The sequence below is a fragment of the Ovis aries genome, chromosome 8 (assembly GCF_016772045.2).
Source record: "Ovis aries strain OAR_USU_Benz2616 breed Rambouillet chromosome 8, ARS-UI_Ramb_v3.0, whole genome shotgun sequence".
NCBI lineage: Eukaryota > Metazoa > Chordata > Mammalia > Artiodactyla > Bovidae > Ovis > Ovis aries.
Window position 1 is genome coordinate 84,503,587 of NC_056061.1, and position 16,445 is coordinate 84,520,031.

Here is a 16,445-nt window from a genome sequence, read left to right on the forward strand (position 1 = left end):
TAGGATTGATGAGTTTGGTCTCCTTGCTGTCCAAGGGACTCTCAGGAGTCTTCTCTAGCACTACAATTCAAAAGCATCAATATTTTAGCACTCAGCCTTCTTTATGAACTCAACTCGCACATCTGTACACGACTGCTGGAATAAAACATATGTAGACTAAAATCGTTAGCATATGAAGAGAAAACATGGTGTTTCTAAAAACTAATGGAGAAGGAAATGGCGACCCACTCCAGTATCCTTGCCTGGAAAATCTCGTGGACAGAGGAGCCTGGTGGGCTGCAGTCCACGGGGTCGCAGAGAGTCGGGCACGACTGAGCAGCTAAGACACTCACACTTAAAAACTAAGGAAGGTTAAAACAAAGGTAAAAGTCAAAAGAAAACCTGTTAGGGACAAGCAGACAAAATATATCATATTCATGACTAGTTACATGCAGTTACTGAGAAAATAAAACTGTCAGTATTTTGTAGTTACTAGGTAAGGTGCGTTTAAAATTGTGTTTAAAATTTCATCCCCATTTACCCTCTACCAGAATATTTAAAAGAAGAAAAGAATAGTTTAAACCAGTGCCCATCCTCCTGGTTTGGTTTAAAGGAATTAAACTCCCTGTCTTCAGGAAAATGACAGTGACCTGTCCTCAGCTCAGAACCTATTGAAGAGTCACCCCTGACCAGACTCTCTTTAAAAGTGGGGACGAGGTGACTCCTTTTTAGTAAAGAAATGCTGCCTAAACCACGTTTTCATCTGACTCCTCAATGGGTCGCATGTCATACCTTTCATATATTTCACTCCAGGATTTAAAAAATGTTTTTAGTGGAGAAAAGTTTGAATGTGTAATATAACTTTATTAGCTTCCAAAGAGTGACATTCTCCCAGCATTTGTATAAGTAATATGATTTTCCTACTTACATCAACGGTTCTGTTTTGGCAAAAGTAAGCCGCCTCCTGTCTCCCTTGAATTGCCTGTTCTGACAGTTTTCTGCTGGTTCCTTTAACAAGTTGTTTTTGTCACTCTTTTCACTGACAGCCATTCATCGGAACAGCCCCCGTCCCGTGAAGGTACCTCGATGCCATAGCGACCCTCCTAACCCGCATCTGATTATCCCAACTCCAGAGGGATTCAGGTATTTGGTGCCTGTGTAGTTGTTTGCTTCACAGATTCTTCTCTGATGTGCATCTGATCTGAGAGCTGCTGATGCTTGCTCTGATACCAAATACTGTTTTCTGTGTTGTTTATACATATTTGAAAGCTCTTATTGTCGTTGTCTTGAAGACACACCACTCTGCCTTAGTTACAAAAGGAGACGTGCACATTTAAAGCACTCTTGTACCTTTCAGGATAACTTTGTTTCTCAGCTTATTTTTAACTGCCAGCTATTAAATGCTTTCCAGCTTCAGAATAATTCTTTCTTTTCCTTTCTTTGAAAAATAACTTGAGGAAAACAAATTTGAGTGTGCATAGCATGGTAAACATTTGAAAAGCAGAACTACATGTCATTTTAAAAGCTGGAGATAAAAACTGGAGTGACCCTTCCAGTCTTAACTTCTATGTGTGTATGTAACTATGAAGCAACTTAAGTTTTGAGTGAGTTGGAAACTCTCATACATTCAAAACACTTCCCTTGAATGTGGTGGCGTTTCTGCACGTGGGAGTGGTGAGCGTTGCTCTCCCCTGAGAGTCGAGCAGTTTCTAAGTTAGTTTTATTTTTCACAGTGCCTGGCTAGGAAAGGACAGTTACTGTTAACAATAGCTAGTTTGAGATTAGTTACTTTATTTCACGTGCGTGCGTGCTCAGTTGCCTCAGTCGTGTCCGACTCTTTGCAACCCCAGGGACTGTAGCCCACCAGGCTCTTCTGTCCGTGGGATTCTCCAGGCAAGAAGACTGGAGTGGGGTGCCATGCCTACCCGACCCAGGGATGGAATCTGCGTTCCCTGCGTTGGCAGGCTGATTCTTTACCACTGAGCCACCTGGCCTAAATCTCAAAGAGCAGTCTGCATTTTCTGTCTGAAGATGATTCTTTGCTTCCTCACCCTGTGTTATCTTTTCCTGAAACCACGCAAGAGCCCGTCCCCTTCCTCGCCTGTGTTCCTGAAGCTCTTCTTCTCCTCCCAGCGCCCGGAGCGTGCCCGCGGACGTGCGGAGCCTCGGCAGCCCCGCGCCCGCACCCGCCGCCGCTCGTCCTGGCCCCGCGGGCAGCGACCCGGCACCGCCCAAGCCCATCAGCGGTGCCCATGAGACCAGGTAGTCTGCCCTGCCCCCGCCCCGGTGCGGGGCCCATGAGACCGGGTGTTCTCTGCGCCCCTTGCCCCGGGTGCAATGTCCATGAGACCGGGTGGTCTGCCCCACCCCTCGCCCCGGTGCGGTGCCCATGAGACCAGGGGGTCTGCCCTGCCTCTCGCCCCCGACACGGTGCCCATGAGACCAGGGGGTCTCCCCACCCCTCGCCCCCACCCCCGCACTCCTGCAGTGACCTCGGCTCTGGGGTGTGTCCCAGGGCTCATGGGCTGCTTTTGCATGGCCGGGCGATGCTCAGGGGCCCTCCTTGGGGTGTCGTGGCCCCGAAGCTCCAGCACGAGATCATCTGCCCGGGTTTTATATTTCTTTGGCACAAACGTTAACCCAAATGACTCGAGTCTCTGCCGATAATAACCGTGCAGGGAGGGTCAGTGAAAAGAACCCAGTCCAATGGTAGGAGAATTCTTGCAAGTGCAGTGCCTCTCCTGTGGAGTTTCTCAGGGGCCCTCGGAGGCGACTTCTGTCTGGGTCATACCTAGAAGTGGTGGTGGTGATTTATGTTCTTTTTTAATCTTTTTTTAAAATCACTTTTCAAACTCAGTCCTGATTTAAACAGTTGTTGATTAGAAGTAGTTTATAGTGGTGCGGAAGACCATTTCATGAGGTTTGCATCTCGTACGGAGACTAGATCATTACTAGAGAGAGCTGTCAGATGCTTGGCAAGCTCCAGACAAACGTGAGCCTCTTGCCTGACATCTGCTGTGTCAGTACTGAGGCCGTGGCAGCTTCTCCCATTTTGGCCGAGTTATTTGGTGGTGGGGCAGCGGGGGGGCTTGTAGGGGATCTCATCAAGGTCTCAGATGCTTAAAGGAGAAAGGACATTTGGTGGCTCTTAATCAACCCTTGTGCCTAGTGACAGAATGGACACTGTCAGCCTTCTCATCTTCCCCTAAGGATGCTGACAGAGTCAAACAAAATTGAACAAAAACGATGAAACTGGGAAAGAACTCGGTGCTCTTTATCCTGCTCCCAAGAAGAAATATTAGCATGTTGGCAGAAAGGTGACATGTGGTTTTAGAATTTAACATAGACTAAAGTATTTTTAATTAACTTATTTTTAATGGAAGGATAACTGCTTTACAATATTGGGTTGGTTTCTGCCATACATCAACGTGAAGACGAAGATATTTTTAGACTTAGTCTATAGCAGTGTAAAATGTCTACAGATATTTCCCATTTTCTCATGCATTAAAATAGTTAATATTCCCTAATTTTTAGTAACAAATGTTTGTCTATAACCTAAAAAAAAAAAAGCCCAAGTATTTTACAGCTTAAGCAGTCAACTAAAAAAAAATTAACAACATTGAATAAATTCCCATTGACCCTCTCTTTTTCCTGTTTAGAACATTTCACGGCAGACATTTCCACATGCGCTTCATGGCCGTGTGGGGGGCGGTTGCTGCTGTCTTTTCTGTTAGTTCCGTTCGGGAAGTGATGAGCCCTGAAACACAGCCATAGTTGAGAACACTCAGCCTGCACTGTGGTTCCCACGCGATTTCTCCAGAAGTGAAGGTCTCGTGAACTCTTGGTTCAGGCTTTTGTCAGTCGGGGGTGTGTACCTTGAAACAGATTGCCGTGCAGGCGGTCTGTGCCCACCCTTGGTCTCAGGCCCTGCCCAGGTGGTTTCAGAAGTGTTCTTCGTTTATCCTTTAGGACAGTCCTTGAGATCTAGACATTTTACTTCCGTCATAACGTGCCATCCTAAAGGCTTTTCCTCACCAAGGAGTGAAGTGGTCTGTACTTCCTGGCAGTATGTGTGACGGGAGGTAGGGGGCCTCGGGGCCAGCCCCCTGCCGCCCTCCAACCTGAACCTCTGCCGCAGCCTCCCAGGCTTCCGTGCAGGGGCCACATGGTGCCCCCAGACGGGCTCTCCGCGCTGCCCCTGGCTGGGATGGGCTGAGGGAGGCAGGGTGGTTCCCGGGCTCCCTGACCTCGGCAGCCTGCCTTAGAGAGACGTCAGCCACAGGGAAATTTTTACTTTGCCCTACGGCATCCGATCAGCACTTTGATTTGATATGGTTTGACTTAGGAAATGGGCTTCCGCGATCTTAGCATTGTCAAGAAAATAATCTTCCAGTGTTCTGCTTGCTGGAGTAGCTCTTAACTGGTTTGCGAGACCCGGTTGTTTATTTTTCAGGAATTGTGCAAGTCAGTTGTTAGACCACGAAAACTGTTGAAGTCTGCAGATTCCCGCTCCCCCTGCAGCGAGCGGTTAGGCTTTCACTCATACACCATTCGGTTGAAGCGTGTTTTCTTGCCTGTTGCCCTGGGAGAATCTGAGGATGTGGAGTTGGCTAACCTCCTCTCTGGGAAAGCAGGAAGACAGGGATGTTGGTGGCTTCTCCATGGTCCCAGGATTGGCGCAGCTCAGGAGGACGGTGTTTTCCTTCACCTTAGCATCAGTGATGTTTTTCCATGAAACGATACCAAGACTTCTCAATGAGCTGCGTAGCAGATGTCCTCGCCCCTCCAGACTTAACACGGACTGCACTAGATTTGAGAGTGTAGGGAGATAAAAAATAAGCCTTGCACACTTCATAATTTGTGAATGTCTGTCCAGTAGACCATGTTTCTTTAAACCTGCTCAGTCTGTAATTAAAAAAAAAAAAAGTATAAAAGCTACCATACTTCATTATATCATTCGCTTAAAAAAATATGCACTAAACTGGTTAATAAACTAACACTATGTTTATTTCCGATGATTTGGATTATAATTTAACGCTTGCCCTTATTTAATTCTGGGCTTGATTTACTCTTTTGTGGACTCATTCTGGATTGCTGAGCACTTCTGGAAAAGCCGCAACTTAGCTTTGCCCTTTACATGTTAAGCTTCCTGCTCTTCTGCCCTTTTGCTTGGCTACTGCTTCAGAAATGGTTAGGCATTCCCTTCCACTTGCTCCTGAAGAGACCTGAGGTCTTGTGAATCGTAACGATTTTAGCACTTTAAATAGAATTAAGTACTTGAATATAATGTGATGATCATCTTAAATATCAGCCAGATTTGGCTCCTAATTTTAATCCATCCCGGGCTTAAATTAGAGAGCTGTCCACACACGTCAGCAGTACTTCAGTAACGACTGTTTTGTTTTTATTTTTGTTGCTGTCTTTAACATGAAGCCATGTATTGTGCAGCCAGTTCTCCTGTGTTCTCCTTCCAAACCCCAGAGACAGGTGTCTCGGTGGGGGCGCTGTCACTTGGGGTGAATCAGGCCGTCTTGGTTTGGGGGCTGTCCTTCATGTAGGCCTTTACCCATGGATGCCTGATATTCTTGGGGGCAGAGTCACCCCCAGTTGAGAATCACTGCTCTAGAAGACTCGGACATGTCTTTCAAGGTCTATCAAATTGATAGCTTAATTTTCGAAATGTTGAAACAGGGGTTCCAGCGTCCCTGAAAATGACCGCCTGGCTTCCATCGCAGCTGAATTGCAGTTCAGGTCGCTGAGCCGCCACTCCAGCCCCACCGAGGAGCGCGAGGGTGAGTGTGAGCTGTCCCCTGCGTCCCCCGCCAGCCTCACCACTCGTCCGGGACCTCTGGCTCCCGCTGAGAACAAGGAGTGACAGAGCCTTGGGAGAGGCTTAGTGCTGGGCACGTTGGCCTTTAAATACAGATGCCTTTCTACGTGTGCGTTTTCTCCCTCTGTTGCTAAATAATTTTTGAAAATTATTGTTCCTGATATTTTAATTGTCGAGCACTCTTAATTCGCTTTAAAAATATAAAGTGGCACTGCGCTGTGGATGACAGGTTTTATTAGAGTGCAGAGCTAGGAGTCTTCGCCCAGAAACCACACCGTTGCTCCTGTAGTTCTCCTGTGCCCTCGGGTAGGACCCCGGGAAGGGGGGACCCCCTCCCAGCCACTTCCAAACCCCCCGCAAAAATCCAGTTTTTGCTCAGTATTCTGTTGTCTGTTACTTGTGGAAGCTTAATGTAGTTAAAGTCCTGTAACCCCATTAACAGCTCCTTAGTTTGGTGCCGTTTGCTCTGAATGATTGTAGGGACAGCTTTTCACACTCAGAGCAAACAGATCAATCACTGGGAATGACAGGCTGGTGGTTCGCTAATCATCACTATCACCTGCACTTCATTCTCGCTCTGAATCAAATATGCCTGTTTGTTTTATAAGTCTTATTAGTTTGTATGAAAAAATACTTTCTGCAGAACCAGCATATCCAAAAGGTGATTCAAGTGGGTCAACTCGAAGAAGTTGGGAACTTCGGACGCTTATCAGTCAGACCAAGGGTAAGAGAAAGAATGTTGAATGTTTAAGCAGAAAGCAAACAGTTTCAGCTAAAACGTGCCTCAGCTTATGACTTCCTCGACCTTCTACATTAATGTTTTATGGTCCCTTTTGTGCCTCTGGCGTCACTTCCTGTCTGTGCTGTGTGTGTGCAATTCCTGTTTCTTATCATTAGAAGTTCCTTTGGAGCAGGAATGTGTTTCTCTCAGTTTTCTATTCTTTAAACAGGGTGATGTTCATTTTATGTGATATTCATCTTATGGGTGGGCCCTTCACCTAATTCTTTGTACATGGTGTGTGTGTTAAGTCGCTTTAGTCATGTCCAACTCTTTGCGATCGAATGGACTGTAGCCCACCAGGCTCCTCTGTCCGTGGGATTCTCCAGGCAAGAATACTGGAGTGGGCTGCCATGCCCTCCTCCAGGGGATCTTCCTGATCCAGGGATCGACCTCGCATCTCTTATGTCTCCAGCATTGGCAGGCGGGTTCTATACCACTAGTGCCACCTGGGAAGCCCTTTGTACATGGTCAGTTAGTCAGTTCAGTAGCTCAGTCCTGTCCGACTCTTTGCGACCCATGAATCGCAGCACACCAGGCTTCCCTGTCCATCACCAACTCCCGGAGTTCACTCAAACTCGTGTCCATCGAGTCGGTGATGCCATCCAGCCATCTCATCCTCTGTCGTCCCCTTCTCCTCCTGGCCCCAATCTTCCCAGCATCAGAGTCTTTTCCAATGAGTCAACTCTTCGCATGAGGTGGCCAAAGTACTGGAGTTTCAGCTTTAGCATCATTCCTTCCAAAGAACACCCAGGACCAATCTCCTTTAGAATGGACTGGTTGGATCTCCTTGCAGTCCAAGGGACTCTCAAGAGTCTTCTCCAACACCACAGTTCAAAAGCATCAATTCTTTGGCACTCAGCTTTCTTTATAGTCCAACTCTCACATCCATACATGACCACTGGAAAAACCATAGCCTTGACTAGATGGACCTTTGTTGGCAAAGTAATGTCTCTGCTTTTGAATATGCCTTCTAGGTTGGTCATAATTTTCCTTCCAAGGAGTAAGCGTCTTTTAATTTCATGGCTGCAGTCACCATCTGGAGTGATTTTGGAGCCCAAAAAAATAAAGTCTGACACTGTTTCCACTGTTCCATACATGTAGGAATATAATAAATACTTGTGAAATGAATAACCACTTATTTATTATGTTAAGTAGCTGAGAGAAAGCATTTGTCGTACACAGCAGGTGATTGGTCCGTACGACCCAGAAGAATAAATAGCAGAAAGGGCCCTGCTCTAGCACAAAATGTTTTCGCGTGTTCTTCGTCAGAACAGTTTTGAGTCATACCTAGGCAGAACGGATCCAGTTCTCTTTTCGTAAATGGTCCGAGTTTCTGAGAGGCCAGACGTTTGGCCGAGGTCGCCTGTGCTTGCCCCCACAGCGCCCCTCTGGAACATGTGTGACTGAGCAGGAGGGTTGTCACCAGGCCCAGAGCAGTCACGAGGGGCTTCAGGGAAGGTCAAGGCTTGGGCTGGCCCCTGAAGGAGAAGGAGGTCTGTGTCCAGCCAGAATGGAAAGTACAGAAAGAGAAACATATCTGGAGGCCCAGTGACTTAAGAGCAGCCCAGCGTGCCCGGCCCAGCCTGGCGAGCGTAGGTGTAAGTGGAGGCGGAGCTGAAAGGGTGTGGGGAGGTCTCGGCACAGCCGGTCTTCAGCTGTGGGCTCAGTGGTCCAGGCCCTGCATGCAGACTGCGGGCAGCCCCTGAGCCTCTGCAGCGTGCAAGCCTCCCGTGTTCAGGGAGTGGGGGGTGGGGGGTGAGGCGGACGGCGGGGCAGGCCTGCGTCCAGGGGGAGTTGGGAAGCAGGCCCGAGCGCCATCGCGGGCAGTGTGAACGAAGATGCTGACCACGGGGCGTTCAGGAGGCAGGGGCAGTCGCAAAGCCGCATTCGCCAGGCCAGGCAGGTGAGGCACCTGTAGGGTTTGGGGGTCGGGGGACGTTCATCAGCTCGAGCCCAGTGGCAGGGAACGGGTTCTCCGCAGGGCCTCTTACGTCATCAGCGGTTCCCACGGATACCAGGTCTTTGTGGTAATTTTCAAAACAAATCCTTTGTGGTCAAGTAAACTTGGGAACTCTTGGAAGAGTTACAGTTTGCACAGACATCTTAAAAGACTAGGAAATCTTGAGAAATGTTTACTGTAAAAGAAAAGACGATTTCCCAGAAGCATTTAACAGTGGAGCCCCCGGCCTGACAGCCGTGAACCTGGATCAGTGCCAGGCAGGCATGATGTGCCATGTAGTGGGGGAAGGGAACCGGGGATCCCTGCTTTTAGGAAGTGATTGTAGTTGGAACTTCATAAATCTCTGGGAATTTCTCTTCTCAGAGTAACCTTTCAGTCGTCCCAGTCCCCATTGATCGCTTTGATAGAACATTCAGGTTCTTAGATGCCTCCTTAGGATACTGCATGTGACAATTGCAGAGGTCGAGAGCTTTTCACATTATGGATTGTGACCTGTTAGTGGGTTGTTGTAAAATCAGCACGCACACACACACAAATGCAAATTGACCCAGTCACATGTAGAAAGAGTAATCGTGTTTCATGAAATGGTTATTTTAGATATCCATGTAAAAGATACTTCTTTCTATGAATCATGATAAAGTAAGTTGGAGAAACAGAGGTGGCTAGATGGAAAAATAAGGAAAGATAATAACAAAAGCTAAAATTTTCCCAGTATTTTCATGTTCCAGGCACTAGGCTAAATGCTTTGTGTGTAATTTCATTGAGTTCTCATAGTATCTCTGAATGAGGTATTTTTGTTTTGGGATTTGATGGCTAAAGAAGGTAATTCACTTGTTGATTTTCAAACACCTAGAGAAAGGTGAAGCCTGGGTTTTGTTCCAACCATTCTGACTCTAGAGAAAGGAAAGCTTTACTCCCTTCCCAGCAGAGAGCAGAGACAGCTTCCTGGAGGGGAGTAGAGCTCTGACAGCTGGAAGACAGGAAGGCGTGAGCATGGGCGAGGAGTGAGGCTCGGTGTTGTGTGCTCCGTGGAGGCTTTGCAGTCAGGCTGGTCCGGAGACTGCGATGGGGCCAGGGGCAGTGGCCAGGAGAAGCGAGCCTGGAAGGACCCTGCGTGATGGCCTTGGACTGTTGGTCAGCAAGTTGGGATAAACCATGAAATAAATTATGTGGGTAAACAATGTGATCAGATTTTACGTTTGAGTAAGAGAATTCTGGGGGACTCCTTTGTCGCTCAGTGGTAAAGAATCCGCCCACAACACAGGAGACCTAGGGCACACGAGCTCGATCCCTCGGTGGGGAATATTGCCTGAAGAAGGAAGTTACAGCCCACTCCAGTATTCCCGCCTGGGAAATCCCACAAACAGAGGAACCTGGTGGGCTCCAGTCCATGGGGTCGCAGAGAGTCAGACATGACTGAGCGGCTAAACAGTAAAAAAATTTTGAGCAGTGAGAGCAAGTGGAGAGGAGAGACTAGAGGCAGACAGGTGGTGACTGCAGAGTCTAACCAGTTAGGAGAGGAAACTGTTGATTCTGTTTGCTGCTGCTGCTAAGTCGCTTCAGTCGTGTCCGACTCTGTGTGACCCCATGGACGGCAGCCCACCAGGCTCCCCCGTCCCTGGGATTCTCCAGGCAAGAACACTGGAGTGGGCTGCCATGTTCTTCTCCAAGATTCTGTCTGAGTAGCTTCTATTCTGTATGTGTATTTCCCTGTAGTGGATTGTATGCTCTGAAGATGTTAGCTTTTGGGGACTTGAATTCAGATGCTGTGCGGCTGAATAGATGATGCTTGATGGAGTGCTAATGTCTGTGGCTCCGTTTTTATGATTGTTTGCTGGAAGTCGACTTGATTGTGGTTGTTGGGATGACTGAGTTTATACTTCGGCCTGCAGATACCGCTTCTAAGCAAGGACCCATAGAAGCCATTCAGAAGTCAGTCCGACTGTTTGAAGAGAAGCGGTATCGAGAAATGAGGAGAAAAAACATCATTGGCCAAGTCTGTGACACCCCCAAGTCTTACGACAACGTCATGCACGTTGGCTTGAGGAAGGTGACCTTTAAGTGGCAAAGAGGAAACAAAATCGGTAAGGAAACTCAAGAACACGACACAAAGATGGCCCCTGTTAGAAATAACGACAGTCACACTTTTTTAGGCTAAGTCTCCTATGGTTGGTTGGTCTTTCTCTCTGACAGGCGTGGCAAATAAACATCCTCTCTTTTGCACAGGGTTCTGATTTTTTGGTTTCACTTGTAAGATATGTTCTAAGAACAGTGTAAAAGAGATTTTTAAATGATTCATTCAGTGGAATAGTTCTGCTTGACAGCTCCAGAAATTGCCAGTGGAGAACTCCATAACTCTTACTGCTTTGGTCTAGTCTGTATTCTTTACATCTTATTCCCACACGATCCTTACTGAAGCGAGACTGAATACAAATGCCAGTGGGGCTGTGTCTTCAAAAACATTAATTGATTTCCAGATGGAACAGTTTCCTGTTACATAACTAGTGACAGACTGTGTGGAGAAGGAGCTGATTAAGTTTCAGACCTTTCCCCCTTTCAAACGCATTTATCGGTTGAGCATTTAGGTCTGAAGACACAAACGCAGTTGTAATATAGGACCCTGTGAGCCTCAGGAAGTTTTTGTAGAGCTGTCAGGACAGAAGACACCGAACAGAATCAGACCCTTTATAAATGGTGTGAATTCTCATTGTCAGTCTTATGTAGCCATATATCCCCTTAGTTTAATGTTTCAGAAGGTGTCTTAGTAGAATACCCCACTGACATCCCACACACCTGGACGGACAGCAGGGAGGCCTATTGGGATGGCAGCCAGGCCTTACCCCGGCCGCGCCCCTGCCCCCGGCCCAGACCTCCCTCAGGGCCATAAGGGGCTCCAGAGTATGCACCAGGGGCTCAGCACCGCCTTCAGGCCCCTTCTGGGATTTGCCGGTCGGTTCTATTCTATCTACAGGTATTTACAGGTAAGACATGGGGAAGAGGTTGCCCGAGACTTAGGTTATCAGGGAGCATTCAGAAATAGCTCGGCTCTTGCAGTAGTAGACTGTGGAAAGCCCGATTCTGGACATGGGAATGTGGAGTCGGGGTGGGAAGACTCCGCTGCACGTCGGAGTGAGCTAGCGTGGCCTGGCCTTGGGGGCTGAGAGCGCGTCTGTCCCTGTTCACAGGGGAAGGGCAGTACGGGAAGGTGTACACCTGCATCAACGTCGACACCGGCGAGCTGATGGCCATGAAGGAGGTGGGTGCCCGGCCCTGCGGCCTCTGCGCGGGACAGTCGGAGCGAGGCTTGTGTTCACGAGCTGGGGGCTTGCCCGAGTGCTCCCAGGGCACCGTTTCAGACGTCTCAAACGCTGACGTTTCCCACAGTCTAGGCATTTATACCTTTGGGGCCGTGGGGCACTTGGTCGGGGTGTTTGGGGGACATTTGTGATAAGGTTCAGGAATGAGCAGCCTGTTAACTGCTGGAGATAGAATGGCAGGAGCCAGGGACGCCCAAGGAAGGCCCCCCGGGAGACACCGAGGGCTGTGGCGGGCGAGGCCAGTGCCGCGAGCCGTCGTGGGGCGCCGGGCCCGTGCGGCCCTGCCCGTCAACCCCTGCAGCGTCTCCTCATCCTCGCCAAGGGGCACTTAGGTCAGTTAATTCAGTCCGCAGTTAGGAAAGAGATCCGCTGGCTGCTGTCTGAGCGTGTACTCTAAAGCAGGCAGGCTTAACTCATCAGCGAGGGGAAGAGAGCCCGCCCGGAAGTCAGGTGGGCGCATTTCTAGTTTGTGCCGGTTTCCTTTTCCAGATTCGGTTTCAACCCAACGACCATAAAACCATCAAGGAAACTGCAGACGAGCTGAAAATCTTTGAAGGCATCAAGCACCCCAATCTGGTTCGGTATTTTGGTGTGGAGCTCCATAGAGTAAGCCAACTTTGATCACACTGTGCGGTGTGAGCGGTCAGTGAGGGCGCAGGTGGAGTCCTGTCCTACATCACAGGTCTTCTCATTTCAGAGCACAGTAACTTTGCCCAATTATCAGGAAATCTCCATGAGTTACACCATTTCTGCCTTCTCTCTGAAACTAGAGGAGTCCTTCCTGAAATGTAAGTTGTAGACCGTAGTCATTAACCCGACATTAGAAAGCACTGAAACCCATCCTGCCAATCGGAAGATTTCTCTAGTGCCCCCCGACGCTGCTGTCGCTTGCTTTTTTCTTTTTCCCCTTTGGTTTTTTGCCGAGCCACTGTTGAACACACTGTTCAGTCATTTTTCTTTTTTCCTTTTGTTTGTATTTAAAGAACCATTGTAAAATGAGAGAAAGCGAAGACCTCAGCTTATTTTCCCCTGTGTGTTTAGCAGTAAACACTTGGAGGGAAAGAGGATCACCTGGAGCTTCTTGGTGGAATAGGAGCTTCTGGGGAAGTTGGATACTGGCGATTTTTAATGTTTTTCATGGATAAATTCATATCTGAAAAGGATGTGTTTCAGTACTTAATAATACATTTATAGGGACAGTCCTGTTGGTCCCTGTCTGAGATTATATAGCAGACTGAAATTTCAGAGGGTTACAGACATTTATCACCTGTGATTCGGCGATGGTCTTATCCCAACAAGCTGTATAATTCCAGACAGAGGAGGCAGGCAGAGACACCACTTTTTATAGAGGAGTTAGAAATGACCGTTTTGAGATGAATTCAGACTTCAGGATGACCAGTGTAGCTGACCCTTAGAAGGAAGCGTCCCCGGGGGCGTGGCCAGTGGAGCGTTCCAGGCTCTGCACTCAGCGCCCAGGTGGACATGGGACCCTGTGTGGTTCCTCCCGCAGGAGGAGATGTACATCTTCATGGAGTACTGTGACGAGGGCACCTTGGAAGAGGTGTCGCGGCTGGGACTCCAGGAGCACGTCATCAGGCTGTATACGAAGCAGATCACCGTGGCCATCAACGTCCTCCACGAGCACGGCATAGTTCACCGTGACATTAAAGGTGATCCCCACACTCTCCTACCCACCAGGGCATCAGCCGTGCTCAGCACGGGGTGGCTGCCCTCACTTCTCCAGAAAGAAACAGCTTTACTTTGAATATTCTTCTGTAAAGAACCCAGCATTGAGAAACTGTACAGGCCGCACATCTCCTTCCAGGAGCACGTAGCTCTGCTCTTTCTACTCAGCACTACATTTAGCCAGGTCTGTGCCCCAAAATGAAACCTGCTGCTGTATAGGCCGATTTGGCTTGTGATCAGAGCATCCTTTCTTTCCCTTCTGAATTTGAATGTGAACATGTTAAGTGATGGTGAGTCAGGAAGGCTGGTGTCAGTTACGGTTTACAGCTGAGTTTGCGGAGAGGGCAGTTTATTTGGGTTTCCCTGGTGGCTCAGATGGCAAAGAATCTGCCTGCAATGCAGGAGACCCGGGTTTGTTCCCTGGGTTGGGAAGATCCCCTGGAGGAGGGCATGGCAGCCCACTCCAGTGTTCTTGCCTGGAGAATCCCGTGGACAGAGGAGCCTGGTGGGCTACAGTCCATGGGGTCACAAATTGTGGAACATGACCTAGCGACGAACACTTTGACTTCAGGGTTTATTTACGCCAGCCTCCTCCAGTGTAGAGTTCTGCTCGAGGTCAGCTTGGTCACGCTGACTGAAGGCAAGTGCTAGCCCTTCTCTTGTGAGGGGAGCAGCCATGCTTATCCCAGAACTGCCTCCCTGTTTACCTGACCCACACCGTGCTCCTGATCTGTGTATTTGGGAGTCTCAGGGATAGTTAGAATGACAGATTAGGTTGGTCTCTAACTGACCCCAGACTGAAGGATTTCATTCTCTCCCTTGACCTGAGGCCAACCTACACAGGTTCACTGTAGATGGCTGGACTTGCGACCAAGCCTTAGCCTCCGTGGGGCTGGGCCACCCCCGGGCCTGCTTCGCACACTCTGTCCTGGCTTCTGCGTGCCCGGTGTGCCCGTCTCGCTGCCCGCCTACCCCGTCCACCACATTGCTTTGTTGTCTGGGCATTTGCTTCAGCTCTGGCTGAGGCCATGGCATAGCCCATTTCCAGTTGTTCTGACACAAACACTAAGGAAGTGGTACCTTCGTGTCGTTGGCCGTGGCCATAAAGAGAATCCCTCAGAGTCCTTGAATCAAGTCCATCCCTGTGCATCCGTGTGCTGATCTTTAGAGCTCAGTGTGGCTGAGAGAGAGGGCCTGTGAGTCAGCTCTAGAACCCCGCATTAGCGCAGTATGCACCGGGGGACCGCCTGCCCTGGGAGCGGGGAGGGTCAGCAGCTCATTGTGCAGCTGGCTGTCTAACATGAGGGCTCTATATGGCCTTTGGAGGGAGGTACCTTGGACAGAAGGCTGAGCCATGTGGCTCGGTGAGAGGGGTTCAGGCCTTGTAGCCTGCAGGAGGCGGGGCCACCCCAGGAGATGAGCAGTGACCCCAGGTTCCAACTGGAGTACGAGCCAGGTGTGTGCGCTACTCCTGAGATAGGAGACGTGCACAGAACGTTCTTTCCATCAGCCTGGACTCAGTGTGATGGCGGCTCCGGATGCATCTCTGCAGACCAGCAGAGAGAGAGAGAGTGTGTGTGTGAGTGTGAGTGTGTGTGTGAGTGTGTGTGTGTGTCAAGTCTCGATTACACTTGCTTCCTGCTACGGCCACTGCTGAGGCTACACCAGCTCTCACCTTCAGAACTGCTGCCACAGGCATTTGTGGTTTATAGGTAATTTCCCTTTGAAGTATCTCCCTGGGTTTTTAAAAAATTAATTGTTTCATATTTGGCTATAGTGGGTCTTCGTAGCTGCATGCGGACGTTCTCTGGCGGTGGTGAGCAGGGGCTGCCCGTCCTTGCGGTGCGCGGGCTCCTCATGGATGTGGCTTCTCTCTGTGCAGAGCGCAGGCTCCGGGTGCACAGGCTTCAGCAGTGGCAGCGCTCGGACCCGGCAGTTGTGCTCAGCTGCCCTGCGGCAGGCGGAACCTTCCCAGACCAGGGACCATACCCACACCCCCTGCATTGGCAGGCGGATCCTTATCCACTGTGCCGCTAAGGAAGTCCCTCTCCCTGCATTTTTAATGTTGGGATTTATGCGTGTGTTTCAGTTCAGAATTTGTCAAAGCTGTCTGCACTGACATTAAAATTTCTTTACTTTTTATTACCATTTGTGAATGAGGCTTAAAATCCTTCTAATGATAACCCTTTGCGAGTAAAGTATCATAAATCTTTATAATGTTGCGAATCAAGTTCCTGATAGTTCAGGTTACCACTTAAGCTTCAAAACGCCTGTGTTGTGTTTCAGAGGCTCACCACTGCTCATTTCTCGTTAGGTGCCAACATCTTCCTGACCTCGTCTGGACTAATCAAGCTGGGGGATTTTGGATGCTCAGTGAAGCTTAAGAACAATGCGCAGACCATGCCTGGTGAAGTGAACAGCACGCTGGGGACAGCAGGTGGGTCCGGCAGGGTTGGGCTCTGCCCTGGGGCTCCCTCCAGCATGCTGGGACCCTGCCTGTCCGCCTCCTCCTGGCTGGCAGACATGGGGAGTGGTCAGGGCTTCTCGCCAGGCGGGGAGGAGCCACGCCTGAAAGTGCTCATCAGATTGGGAAAGTCACATATCTCCCTTAAACTTACAGCGGGGAAGAAAGGCCTCATTTCCCTTCCCAGAAAAGCCTTGTGTTTCACACTGGGTTTATTAAAACTATTCTAGTCAAAACAGCATTATGTTTAAACGGTGATTATTTGTTTTGATCATTTAGAAACATGTCATAAAACTTCACATTCTCTTTTGCAGGTTAAATTTCATACTTTCTGTCACAAATAGAATTTATGTGAATATTTGCCCATTCAGAATTGTCTTTTAGGAGATTAATTTGGCTCCTAAAATATCCATTCAAGAAATTATTTT

The 16,445-nt window shown here is 48.9% G+C and overlaps 1 protein-coding gene across 8 annotated transcripts in view; it reads left to right on the forward strand.

Annotated features, from left to right (window-relative positions):
- The window catches only part of MAP3K4 (mitogen-activated protein kinase kinase kinase 4), a 147,538-nt gene that overhangs the window by 126,639 nt on the left and 4,454 nt on the right, over positions 1–16,445 (forward strand). For 4 of the 8 annotated variants that reach the window (XM_060419873.1, XM_060419874.1, XM_042253696.2 and 1 more), the window contains exons 16-24: positions 1,026–1,122; positions 2,113–2,241; positions 5,671–5,771; positions 6,453–6,533; positions 10,443–10,634; positions 11,736–11,806; positions 12,357–12,473; positions 13,378–13,537; positions 15,868–15,990. In XM_060419873.1, coding sequence (XP_060275856.1) covers positions 1,026–1,122; positions 2,113–2,241; positions 5,671–5,771; positions 6,453–6,533; positions 10,443–10,634; positions 11,736–11,806; positions 12,357–12,473; positions 13,378–13,537; positions 15,868–15,990 — 1,071 coding nt within the window. Of the gene's footprint in view, positions 1–1,025; positions 1,123–2,112; positions 2,242–5,670; positions 5,772–6,452; positions 6,534–10,442; positions 10,635–11,735; positions 11,807–12,356; positions 12,474–12,564; positions 12,656–13,377; positions 13,538–15,867; positions 15,991–16,445 lie in introns of those variants that run through there. The other 4 variants (XM_060419876.1, XM_060419877.1, XM_060419875.1 and 1 more) reach the window with 3 other exon arrangements.